General features: G+C 32.0%; 1 protein-coding gene across 1 annotated transcript; it reads right to left on the bottom strand.

Annotated features, from left to right (window-relative positions):
• Positions 1-9,923, bottom strand: LOC148613181 (uncharacterized). Its single transcript, XM_088586265.1, has 8 exons — positions 9,730-9,923; positions 6,017-6,172; positions 5,628-5,741; positions 4,394-4,526; positions 3,368-3,477; positions 2,828-3,012; positions 1,593-1,600; positions 1-345 (listed from the first exon to the last, which is right to left on the bottom strand). The coding sequence occupies exons 1-8, from the start codon at positions 9,921-9,923 to the stop codon at positions 1-3; spliced, it is 1,245 nt and encodes a 414-aa protein (XP_088442391.1).
• Between the last annotated feature and the right edge of the window lie 2,786 nt (positions 9,924-12,709).

Genomic DNA, 12,709 nt, shown 5'->3' with positions numbered 1-12,709 from the left:
TCAAAAATCGGTGTAATTTTCTATCTTTTCTTTTATCTTTAATGGTAATTTATTTTTAGTAGTCAACTGAACCCGAAAATGCCAAATGTCCTGTTTGTTAATCACTTCAGTCCATGGCTCTCTTTTTCCTCTTAAACCAATGACAGATTTGGTACAAGGAGTCCATGGGCCAGTTCTATACCCCTTGTACCAGTTAACAGTGTAAAATACGTCTTCATTCTTTAAAACTTTACAAAGTTGTGGCCACTCTCCAGCATATCTTGCACAATTTGTAAGTGTGAAGTTTCCCTCCATTCGCTCTTCATCTACCACAGGTATTTTCAGAAGACTTTTACCAAGTGTTATCTGAAATATAAAGATGATCAAAAATAATTGAAATGAAGGAGTATGACTTTTCATAACCATCAAGTATGGTTTTGTCTAAAAACCAGGCAGGGAGTAATTCATCACATACAGTTTTGTGTTTAATATATAATCAGATATAATTTGTAACTGGGCTGCTTACTTTACTATTTGGTTGGTTCTCTTTTTAGGAACACTTCTTTTTGTTTAAGCTGGTTTGGTACTGTGGTATCATTAATATTTATTGGTTCAAAGTGGGTCATTGAAGTCAAGATATCAGGCTGACTTCACAGTGTCTGTAGTGTCCTTTATCTCAAGTTCTTTTGGGTAGATGCGATGTATCAAATCCCCGAAATTAGGATTGTTTAAAGATAATACGTCATCTATATAGCGGAAACTGAGATTGAAGGATCTAGCCAAACGATATTCTTTCTTTCTGATCAGATCAGCTATAAAGTCAGCCTCATAAGAGTGAAGGAATAGGTCAGCTAATAAAGGGGCACAATTTGTTCCCATTGGAATGCCGACCGTTTGTTGAAAGACACGTCCACCACACTGGACAAATATGTTGTCGATTAAAAATTCCAGCATTTTGTAAACATCTTCCTCTGGATATTTGGAAGATGATTTGGAATAATTTCTTACAAAGTATGAGGAATCTCTACCAAGAACTATATATTTGTATCTAGGTGTACCATCTTTTTTGGAAAAACAACGATGTATAATGTATTTAAGTCGGGATTTTAACTGAGTATGGGGAATAGAAGTATACAGTGTTGAAAAATCATAGGTTTTAATGATATTATATTCAGATAATAGTCTTGAACTGATTGTCTCCAAAAGATCTTTCGAATTTTTCAGGATCCACATTGAATTAATACCATTACGGAAATTATAAATAAAAGATTTCAGATTTTTCTGATTAGAAGTTTGAGAATTCATTTATCAATAAAATGATTTCTACCAAAGAGCTTATTTACATATTGTTTACACATCATGAAAAGATTTGTTGATATAAAGAACAAGAGAATCAAGGTTATGGGTAAGCTCAATCATACAACAGGATTACAAAGAGAATATGTTCATAGCTCTTAACAATGTCAATGTTAATGAATGTAGAGATGGGGTAATATTCCATATATATTCAGTAGTGAAAATGGGTACTTTCATTCAGAAAACAAGTGTAAACACAAAGATAATAAAACAGTAAAAAGCTATACTCAGAGCAGCATTCATGGATCCCTTTATACCTCATCCTCTAAAAGACATAGTTGATTGAGTAAATGGCTGTGTTTGTATCATGCTCCTTTGAAAAGCTATTTATAAGCTTAAATTTCTAAACGGAACATTCCAGAACCATGATTACATCTAAAATCGTTAACACTTAATTTAGAATGGTATGAAGTGTTTTACTTCACTTTATTACAGACTGACATATAAAAATTTCTTTACCTTATTGTTAGATTACCTAAATTGTTCTTTGGAAATTTTTAGTTCTTCTAGTGCCCAGGTATCAGGAGTCTCTTGATCAAATTGGTTATGAATTCTCGCTACTAAAAAAATCTTTTTTGTTTAATTGAACTTAGAAAACTTATATTTACATTTGTTTTTTTTAGATACATCTGGCAGTCCACATAAGGTTATATTGACCAGTAAGAAATTTTATGGACCGCCTCAATTCAATATTAAGAATGCGACGTCATAGAGAAGTTGTGTATATTTTTTTCTTTACTTATACAGGAATGATCAAGAAAAAAATAATTTGAAAAGTATATAATATAGCAGATAGTTTCTAATACTTTGGGTCAATTTGCAATGTATAACCAGTTAGTATTTAAGGGCATCTGTTGCCATATATTGCTTAACATCAGGAACTATTTGCTAAATATGTTTATTTATGAAGGAAAAACATCCAGCTTAACTAGTTCTTTTGATGTCAGTGAATATTTTTATTCAAATACATAGCCAGTACTTACAACAAACTGTATTTGCTAAAAACAAAATAAATTTGACAAAAGATTCTATTTAAACATTAGACATAATTAAACTTAGACATTTTCAACTGATTTTTTGGTGTATTCAATTGTGTGATACTTTTCCACAATAGTCAGATTTAAAAGGGGAGGGTTGTGATTACACAAAAGTATTATAACCTTGCCACATTTTTTGCACCCCTGTCCCAAGTCAGGAATTTCTGGCTTCTGTATGTATTGTTTTGTTTTCACTTTCAATTTTACTTCGATGTTGCTGGAGTATATAGGGTCAACCCTGTAATGTGAGAGTTCCTCAATACTCAATAAAGATCCATCAGTGCACTGAAGCTGATATTTTTCAACCAGGTGGGGTTGTCTATTTGACATATTCACTGTATCCATTTTCGTTATATGACCTTACCAGTTATAATACATTAAGTTAATCAGTTTAATTTGAAAATTGTTGTTATGATATATCAATTGCCATAGTTAAAATGCTTCTGGTGGCTTACCCGTCTCCGCAAAGAACGACAACCACCAACCATCCTGGTTGCACCCATACTGTTTGTCTACCTTCTCAATGTCAGTCTTCAGCCGATCCACATCTATTTTGTCATCATTCATGAGAAGGTGGTCTGGGTAACCACCTGGAATTGATTTCAGTAGGGTCTGTTCCACCCCAGTGCATTTCAACCAAGTCTGTAAGAGAGTAATCAAGGGAACAAAGGTTATAGCGGTAATCAAAAGAATGTAATCCAGGGACAAAGACCAGACATGGAAAACAGACATACACAACAAAGAACATAAAGTAACTAAAATCACATTTATTTTGATATATTAATTTCTGCTTGTATCATTTTTTCTAAGGATTATTTTTTCTCATTAATAGCAGTGAAAAATAGTTGTATAAACTGTTCTTTGCTTATCCTCTCGACATAGAATATGACATGAGCTAGTTGTTTAAAAGAAATCTATTTCATTTCTATATGGCTACTTCATTTCATTTTCAATCTGAACAACCATACTTGGACTTATTAGCATGTAGAATACAGATCTTGTCATTTGTCCATCTCTTGTAAAAGAACATAGCTTTTCCCCTATCTCCAGGAACAATCTTAAACGCATGAGGTTGAGAATGACCTTTTATTGGGTTTATAAAGTTCTAAAAAAGCAACTTGTTATAATAGTAAATACCATAAATATTTCAAGAGGTTAAAAAAGACAAATATCTACAATGTTTTAGTAATGTAGACTTAAAGTGCAATATATGGTAAATAATACAGAGTCCCAAGTTACCATTATTTTAGGTGAAAAATAGTCTGTGATCTAGAATTTTTCTGACATCTTAAGGAATTCAATCAAAACTCAATGAGTAGTATTAACAGTTATTTCCACAAAATAAAGTTTGATTGGTCATGATATTCACATTTTTAAAGCTTAGGTGTATGAGCATTAGGGTTTGAATATTGCCTAAAACTTTGTTGTAATAACATTAGAATTTTTCATAACATAAGGATATGAGGCTTTAGGTCATTGTAAAGACATCATAGTGTTGCTACAATCATACATCATTTAACAAAAACTGCTGAGAATTGTAAATTTTGTTGCTTTTTCTGACATGTTCATGCCAAGAAATTATTTCCATACGCAAATAACAACTTTACATTTTCACTTATTATAACCTATGTAAGATAAATGTATTCACTAAATGCATTTGTTCCTTGGGTGTGGACATCATTTCATGGCCAAAAATATGACCCGAAAGAGACCAAAAAAAAAAAAATACAAAATTGACAAAAGATCTGAAATTTAGTAAGTTAAAGGCATTTTTTTCTTCCAATGTAGAAATTACCCAAAGTCTTTATGCTTTCTCATTTGTGATGAATTCAAGTCTTCAAATTCACAATTATATCTTTCAACATTTATGATTGATTTTCAGTATTATTTTATGGCCATTTAGAGCCTGCCTTTGACTGCCATTCTCTTAATAGTGCTTGGAATGGCAAAGACCAATGTAAGCTGTGTAGGATTTGATATTTTATTTTTGCAAATTTCCGAACTATTATGTGATACTTTACCTTTAACCATCCTGTTATATCCAATACATCAGTTGTTTCTATTGCAATATGATTTGGTTGGTAACATTTCTCAAATGCTTTTGTTAAACTTGGTAAACTCATTGCAGAATGCTTATTCAACCAAACTGAGAATCTGAAATCATCAAAGTGCTGTTAGAAGTAAATGTTTTAAGATATTTGTGAAAATTGTATCATAAACACAAATTTTAAAGATTACATGATGTAAAATAAAATTGTGAGCATACACTTAAATTTGTCAAATTATTTAGAACTATTTTTTATGAATATGTATAAACTTAAAGTCAAACCATAATACTGATCCAACTTCAGACACATTTCCAAATTTTATTACATTTCACTTTTTCCCAAGTTTTTAAACCTGTCCATTTACAATGAAACCTATATTAACAGACTCTTTATCCTACAGTGTAGTTATACTCAAATAAAAAATAACACCTATTTCAGCTTAAGAAAATAATTTCCATTATGAACATAAGATTTTCAAAAACTAGACACTTTTATCATTTTTGAATTTTCCTGCAATTTTTACTTGATTTAAATCACAGCTCTTAAAAAAATAATAATAATAAAATCTTTATCTTGACTTATCAATTGTAAAATATTAATGATAGGGTGAAGAATTTGACTGATAAGTGTGTTAAATGGGATATGCTTAACACATTTAATGCTTTTGACACATTGCTGCAAGAACTGAATTCCCTAAATGCAAAATTATTACTAAATATCTTTCAGGGCCAAAAAAGAGTTCCTAAAATCATCAGTTGATTTGTAAACTAGATTTTGATTTTATTTGCAGAAATAATAGAATATTACTGAGCTGAATAATTGCAAGAAACATATTTGCAGGTTATAACAAAGGTGTTGAATAATATAAAAGAACTTACATTTGACTATATTTTTGTGTAGTGTTCAGAAATAGTAGGGAAGTTCGTGTGATATACTGGCGACATAAGGTATTTTGATCTTTAATGGTCAAAAACCCCAAAACCCTACGATCAAAATTCAAACGACAGCTGGTACATAAGTACACATATGACTTTTTCAATATAAGATACATAAAGATATCAATTACTCCAGAAAGTAACAAGCATAATAAGGTATAACCTTCTAATTTGCCACTTAATATAAAAATGTTGATGATCGAACAACCTACAGTCATTTTTTTCAATATTAATATAATTGCTGAATCTGTTTATTTGTTGTATCTGCATACCTTGAAAAGACTTGGTCTATGTCTTCATGGGTATGTCCTACCATAAGGAAAGAGACTTTAATGTTCTTAAAAATTTTACTCTCAACAAGAAGTGATAAAAAAGCCAAGACGTATCTGAAATTGTAAAACAATCACTGAAAATTCATTATTTTGGGAAATAAAACTAACAGTTAATACAATATTTTTAATATGGACACCAACTGCTTACTTCATAAAAAAACTATCTATGAAATTTCTGGCCTGGAACTACTAAAATATAAGGGCTAAGATCATTTAAATCTGCCCAAACCATGTTTTTGTGGTATGACATTTGGTACTCATTGAAATATTTGACAACTGCTCCACAAAGGAAATCAATTAGTACATCACAATCTAAAGAAGGTTTTTACCTGTTTTTGTTTTCCCTGGCACAGTTGTCCATTTGCAAGTAGAGAACATCAGGTAGGTTCTCTTTTAGCATTAGTAAAATTTTCAGCAGTACGTGGATCGTTAAGTTGCTTGAGTGAGGGTATTGATACCAATAGAGAAAGCCATAAACTCCAAAGCCATTTCAGATTATTAACTAAACTTTGAATTTGCAGCCTCTATATGTACATACATGTACATGTATATTATCATACATATGTGTTCTTTTTTTGACAATTAATTGTTTTATCATATTTCAGAATGATTATGATTATTATATATGATTTGTAAATTAATCATTCTTATCTTTATTTCAGCAATCTAATTACTTTATTATTTTATATCACATAGATCATTAATACTACATTTAGTTGCAGGTAAACTTGGTCGTTGTTGACTGAGTTAGTGAGGTGTTTTCATCTTTGTTTTTCACTCTGTATGTTTAGTGTTATTCTAATTAGAACACTTTAACCTGTCTTCTGTTTATCCTTATTTGGGAATACTTTTTGGCTATTTTTATAAACCTCAAGGTTACAACCATATATAGACATTGTCAGTTTTTCTATTTTTAATATTAAGACAATTTGAGTAGTCTTATGTCAAATATCTAGTTCTATCTGGTTTTTGTATTTGCTTTATAAACTGTGCATTTTTAAAACTTGTATCAGTGCCTTTTTTGGATCTGTTTGATAAACTACTATTTTCTGGAATATACTGTTACTGTGATTGTAAGTACTTATTTTGAACTTTTGTAACTTTATTGTAAAGTAATTTCTGGATTTTAATTTAGCAAGATAAATGCTTTATGTATTTCAATAGTAATGGCTAAAGGTCTTATGTAGTACTTTGTATAAATATTGCTACCGAATATAAAGTGTTAATGTTTATTTAATCTGAATTGTTTATTCTGTAAATGCTTGTTTTGTTGAACAGTAAGACATAGGATTTCTTTTATATAGGATTATATTGGATCTGTGTATTTAGAGATGATGTAAATCCATTACGCTAATTCACTTCGTCACACTGATGGTACGATATGTTTTATACTATTCCTTATCTTATTGTTTTAAATGAATTTCGTATAACATGTATAATTGTAATATCAGAAGATCTGTAAATTTCCATTAAATGATTTCATATTTCATGTTCAAAGTTATTAATTTGATTTATTTTATACCTAATGTCTATGTATTGTAACAATATATGAATACATGCTTATATTTATATATATATTTGTTTCTTTTGTAGTTGGTGCCTATGCCTAGCCATCTTAATATAAATTTTATAAGTAACAGAATACAAGTTTATACTGTTCAGCAGTAAAACAAAACATTCATTATTTTTCAATGTTCAACATGACTGGGTATGAGAGAACAATAAAGTAATATTTGTTGAGATATCCAGGAGGAAAAAAGATATAATGCTCTTATTTTGATGCCAAAACATTGTTGGAAAATATGTGAGCAAATTTATAGATGCAGAGATCAAATAATGATTTTTTTAAATATAGGAAGCATATTTAAGTGAAATTGTATTGTCAGATCGTTAGATTTTTGACTGGCATGTTTCTGATTTTTTTTATTTTGTCTGATTCTTACTACAACTAACACTTTATTTTTACACAGAGATGTCTGATATAAAGTAGTCTTGCATTATCTGTTGGTGCTTGATTCCTTTTTACTCCTTGTATTAACTGGGGATCATTCTAAATGCTATACTTGGTAATTTACATAATATGATTGCAACTTCTATATTGTATCCACCATTTTTGTAAACAATCATATTAAACCTGTGAAAATTGATACCTCTATCTATGTTCTTTAGACAGTACTACCTTTGGTTTATCATTCGTGTTGAGGAGTAACCGTTCATGTTTTTTTTCTTGTTGTTTATAGATATCTACTGCAGTTGGTAAAAATACCATATACAGGTGCTAATGTTTAAATTGTAATTTTAAGCTTTATGCCTGAAATGAGTAACTACTTTATTCAAATGATGTGTGTTCAGATGATTTGAGTTAAGGTAAAATTGGGTAAGTTTGCATTTTAAATTGGCAAGAAGTCATTTTCAGAACAGGATGCAACTCTCCGGCGCACTGTGAAAAGTCGTAAGGTTGTAAGTCCCTGGCGTAGATGGAATAAGCTCGTAAACTTGGCCTGCTGCAAATATAACATTGCTTACATTTTTAATATAATGGGATCATACATCATTTGATGAGGTACAACATTACAATCATGTTACATATAAATTGTATAATTATTTGTGAAATTTCAATGCTATATATATATATATATATATGACCTTACTGTATAACTTAAAAATATTCGGCCCTGGACTTGTTTTTCAACAAACGGCGGCATTCCAATGGGAACAAATTGTGCTCCTTTACTTGCTGACCTATTCCTTCACATTTATGAGGCTGACTTTATAGCTGATCTGATCAGAAAGAAAGAATATTGTTTGGCTAGATCCTTCAATCTCAGTTTCCGCTATATAGATGACGTGTTATCTTTAAACAATCCTAATTTCGGGGATTTGATACATCGCATCTACCCAAAAGAACTTGAGATAAAAGATACTACAGACACTGTGGATTCAGCCTCATATCTTGACCTACACTTAGAAATCGATGGTAAAGGAAAACTATTGACCAAACTTTACGACAAACGTGATGACTTTTCATTCAGAATTGTCAACTTTCCTTTCATCTGTGGCAACATCCCTTCGGCTCCTGCGTATGGAGTGTTCATATCACAACTCATACGTTATGCCAGAGCTTGCCGAAACTACGCAGACATTTTGTATCGCGCTAGAACTCTAACAAATAGGCTTCTGGAACAGGGTTATGTTGCTACAAGATTGAAGTCATCACTACAGAAGTTTTATGGTCGTCATCATGAACTCGTGGATCGTTATGGTGTATCCATCAACACCCTGAAAACTGATTTATTCAACGGGTCATAGTTTTCCTTTCCTCGTTTGTCTACCCCGGATTTGACTTTTTATGAGCAACTCGGCGGGTGTTTCTAGAAAAGCAGAAGACGCTTACCCTACCGGTGCACCTGGTCCATGCTGCCAGTTTTTAGTGGAGTCCGAGTTGCTCATTTACTTTTGTTACTTTGTATGTATGATTTTAGTTACTTTATGTTCTTTGTTGTGTATGTCTGTTTTCCATGTCTGGTCTTTGTCCCTGGATTACATTCTTTTGATTACCGCTATAACCTTGGTTCCCTTGATTACTCTTTCAAACAGTTGTCCTAAAATATTATTCTGTATTGTCAGTATATCTTTTCTTTTGCCGTTGAACTTCGAAAAAAAAATTCTCCATTCAGAATTCAAAGATTTATCATTTTTCAGTTCAGTTTTTTAAAAATGATGAAAAATTTGTACCATAGAGATCTAGATTTGCCTCTGTTTGTCGAAGTCTTATTTTCTTGTCTAGTTTCTTGAAAAAGTCTGAGCATTCATCAGTGACATTTTTTAGGCCTTTCCTTATGTTTTGCCTCCTAGTAATTTCTTCTAGAGTGTCTTTTTCAATTGAATGTTCTAGCTCCATTTCACTTGACTCAAGATGTTCCAGGATCATTTTTTTCTGTTATCAGTTCTTCCATTTTCTTAACTTCCTTTCTGTTATACATTATGCTGAGTATCTTCTTTTTCCTATTCTTCTTTATATATGCACCAACCAGCAATATACCTTATTTTCCCATGGCCTCCTACTGATTCATCAAAAATGTGACCTCTCTGTCTTTCGGCCTTTTCACGTGCATCCTTTTTTATAGGTCCAGACTCAATTTCCAACATTTGCTTTCTTAACATAGATGTAAACTTGAATATTACATTTCTTTGGTTGGAAGTAGGGTTTTGACCAAACAAATGTCTGACCCGCATCTTGTAGGCTTCATCTGCAACTAATTTGCTGTACTGTTTTTAAAATTATGTTAATGATTTGTTGGAAATATGTTCAGCTTGTACTAATTTGTCTTTAATGGGGTATAGTTTGTCCCAGAAGTATTGTGCAAAGTTCTGAGTATTTTGTAAATTATCTTGCAGATATTTAATCATTCTCACACTTTTGTTGCTCTGTTTCAGCACCCCCAAAATTAATTTCGTCAAGTAATTTAGTGACGAGTAAATCTTTTGGCATTTCATTACCAAATTTTGTCTGTGCTAAGTTGGTTTCAATGTGACTGATTGCTTCAATAAGGTCAAGTTCATCTTCACTTGTTAGCTCCTGAGGTTCAGAAAGTATGTTTACATTTGTACCACTGACATTTGGTAAATCAGAATAACTAAACTCACTAGTATTAACACAAGCAAGGTAGTCATGGACTGGTATTGGTGTTCTGTTATTGAAAAAGTCTTTCAGGAAAGGTGGTGGTTTCTGCAACAGATTTTTTGTGAAATGTTTTACTTGTAAGCCTTTCTTCCTACATGCCCTACTTAAGCCGACAACAAGCTGCCCGTACTGAAACATATTTTTACAATTCAAAATCACTCTTTCAATTGTCATGCCTTGAGCTTTGTGAATTGTCATGCAAAAGCTAGCTTCAGTGGAATCTGCACTCTACTGTCTACATCTCTCTTAAGCTTTGCACCGTATTTTGTAAATGAGAATGGTTTTATTGTAACATTCTGCTTAACAGTTTAAAAAAAAAACTTCAACACTGTCATTACTGGTTTTAGTAACTCTTCCAGTCAGTCGATTTACAAGATGATCAGACAAATTAACGATTAGCATTACTGGGCAGCCTGCTTTCAAATGTAGCACTTTTCCTCCAGTCAACCCTGTACAAACTCCTTCATCTTTGGCTTGATAGATCTTCTCTTGTCCTGAAAATATAAATCATAAATACAGATGTCTTGTACCTTATCCCCATGGACATCATGACAAATGCTGTTGGGGGAGAAAATTTCTTGCCCTTTTGAAGCAACGGAGTTCATCTACTACCTTTATAATGTTCTTATTGCTTTGGTTTTCATGCTTTGGCTTTTCTCTGTAGGCCAGGCTTTAGTGTGTAATTCTGTTTATTTACAAGGTAACCCTTAATCATCTTCGTGGGGGGGGGGGGGGTCATTATGGTTCTGAAAAAAAGTACTAATGAGACAATATCCTTATTAAACACATAAAGCCATCAACTGCATGTTACTGAAAAACTCACAGCTTACACTATATAGATTTTTGGACCCTCTAATAGAGGGTCCACAAATCTAAATATGTCAAAGTTTGTGTGTTTGTGTGTGTGGATGGTCTTTTTGGTATATGTGTATGTGTGTGTGGGGGGGGGTAGCTGAGTTAGCCACATGGCAACTCCAGTGTAATCAGTCCCCAACATAAATTGATTATGAAATAATTATAACCTTGTATATGGACAATTTTAAGTCTGTTTAATATCTGTTATACTGTATGATATTTTCACATTTTCAGGCTTTGTTCCATTATTTCAAATTCCGCAGAAGGGAAAATTAATACAGACAATTTGTATGGGGATTACAAAAATGAAGCAAACTCAAGGAATATTACTTGTCTGTCAAAAAGTTTGTTTTCACGAGTAGTTCTGCAACTTTTTCCTGCTGCAAAACATTCCAGAATTAGAGGTGATAGTGGAAGAAAACATGTTTTTGTTGGAATATTATATAAAGAGATGCTTAACAGTGAAATAATACACACATCAAACATACAAAATTTCTTAGACTGTGATACAGTCTTGTTTTCAAAGACAGATTTTTATTCTGCCAAAATTGGCATTATGACTAGTATTACTGCAAATGGTAACCGAGTTTTCAAGGAGCTAACCCTGAATTTTATTTCAAAGATGTGGAATTTGAAAGTGCGTGGGACAACTGTAAACCTTGATAATTTAGGAGTATCTAAAGATTTCCACGGAACATTGAAATCATTCAATGAAATCATATATATTGTAAAACAGCTGAAAGTCTGTAAAGGCCTTCATATTATTGATAAGAAAACAATTCCAATCCATATATAACTGAAGTTATACATGAAAATGATGAAAATCAAGATAGTTACAGAAGCATGCGTTGTAATTCCTGCTTGGGTGTACTCAGTTGATTCTGTCTAGGAGAAGCATGTGTTCACTGTAGAAAGTTACTTAACCAATTCAAAAACACTGATCAGAGTAACCTTATTAATTTGGATGAAAATGTTGATACAGATCTTTGTAATATTTTAGACATTTTATTTCCAGGAGCTACACCAGAGATGAAAATATTCTTAAAGAGTCAGCGTCATGCCTTACAAGCGAACATACCAACAAAAAGAAGATGGGACAAAAATATAATAAAAACTTGTATAAGTCTGTGGTCTAGAAGCCTCGCTCATTTCAGATTGAAGGATAGTAATGTATTTATTTTGCCATCTGGAAGTTTACTACAGAGATACGAAAGTGCTGCACCCCAAAATCCAGATATTTAAGAAGAAATGTTAAGATGGATGCTGAACACTGCAAAAAATCAAGGTTTGCCTTCCTCTGGTTATTACGGAGGATTGATACATGACGAGACAAAAATACAAGAAGACTTAGTAATGAATACAAAAGGAAGACAAGATAAGCTCATCAGTTGGATTGATACAGGTGATGAAGCACATACTTTATGGGTATTAAAAGAGAAAACTGTGCAACAGACTTTAGCCTCCCAAGTCCTGCAGACTTCAT

Source organism: Perna viridis, chromosome 6 (genome assembly GCF_037379345.1).
Source record: "Perna viridis isolate PV_CMFRI_1.1 ecotype Kerala chromosome 6, ASM3737934v1, whole genome shotgun sequence".
Taxonomy (NCBI): Eukaryota; Metazoa; Mollusca; class Bivalvia; order Mytilida; family Mytilidae; genus Perna; species Perna viridis.
Note: the sequence above shows the minus strand (reverse complement) of the source record. Positions and strands in the feature narration are given on the sequence as shown.

Coding starts and splice junctions, on each gene's coding strand:
- LOC148613181 (XM_088586265.1), bottom strand. CDS start 9,923: ATGCGGGTCAGACATTTGTTTGGTCAAAACCCTACTTCCAACCAAAGA. Junction 5,742..6,016: donor GCCAGGGAAAACAAAAACAG/GTAAAAACCTTC, acceptor TTACAATTTCAG/ATACGTCTTGGCTTTTTTAT. Junction 3,013..3,367: donor AGATGGACAAATGACAAGAT/CTGTATTCTACA, acceptor TCTCTTACAGAC/TTGGTTGAAATGCACTGGGG.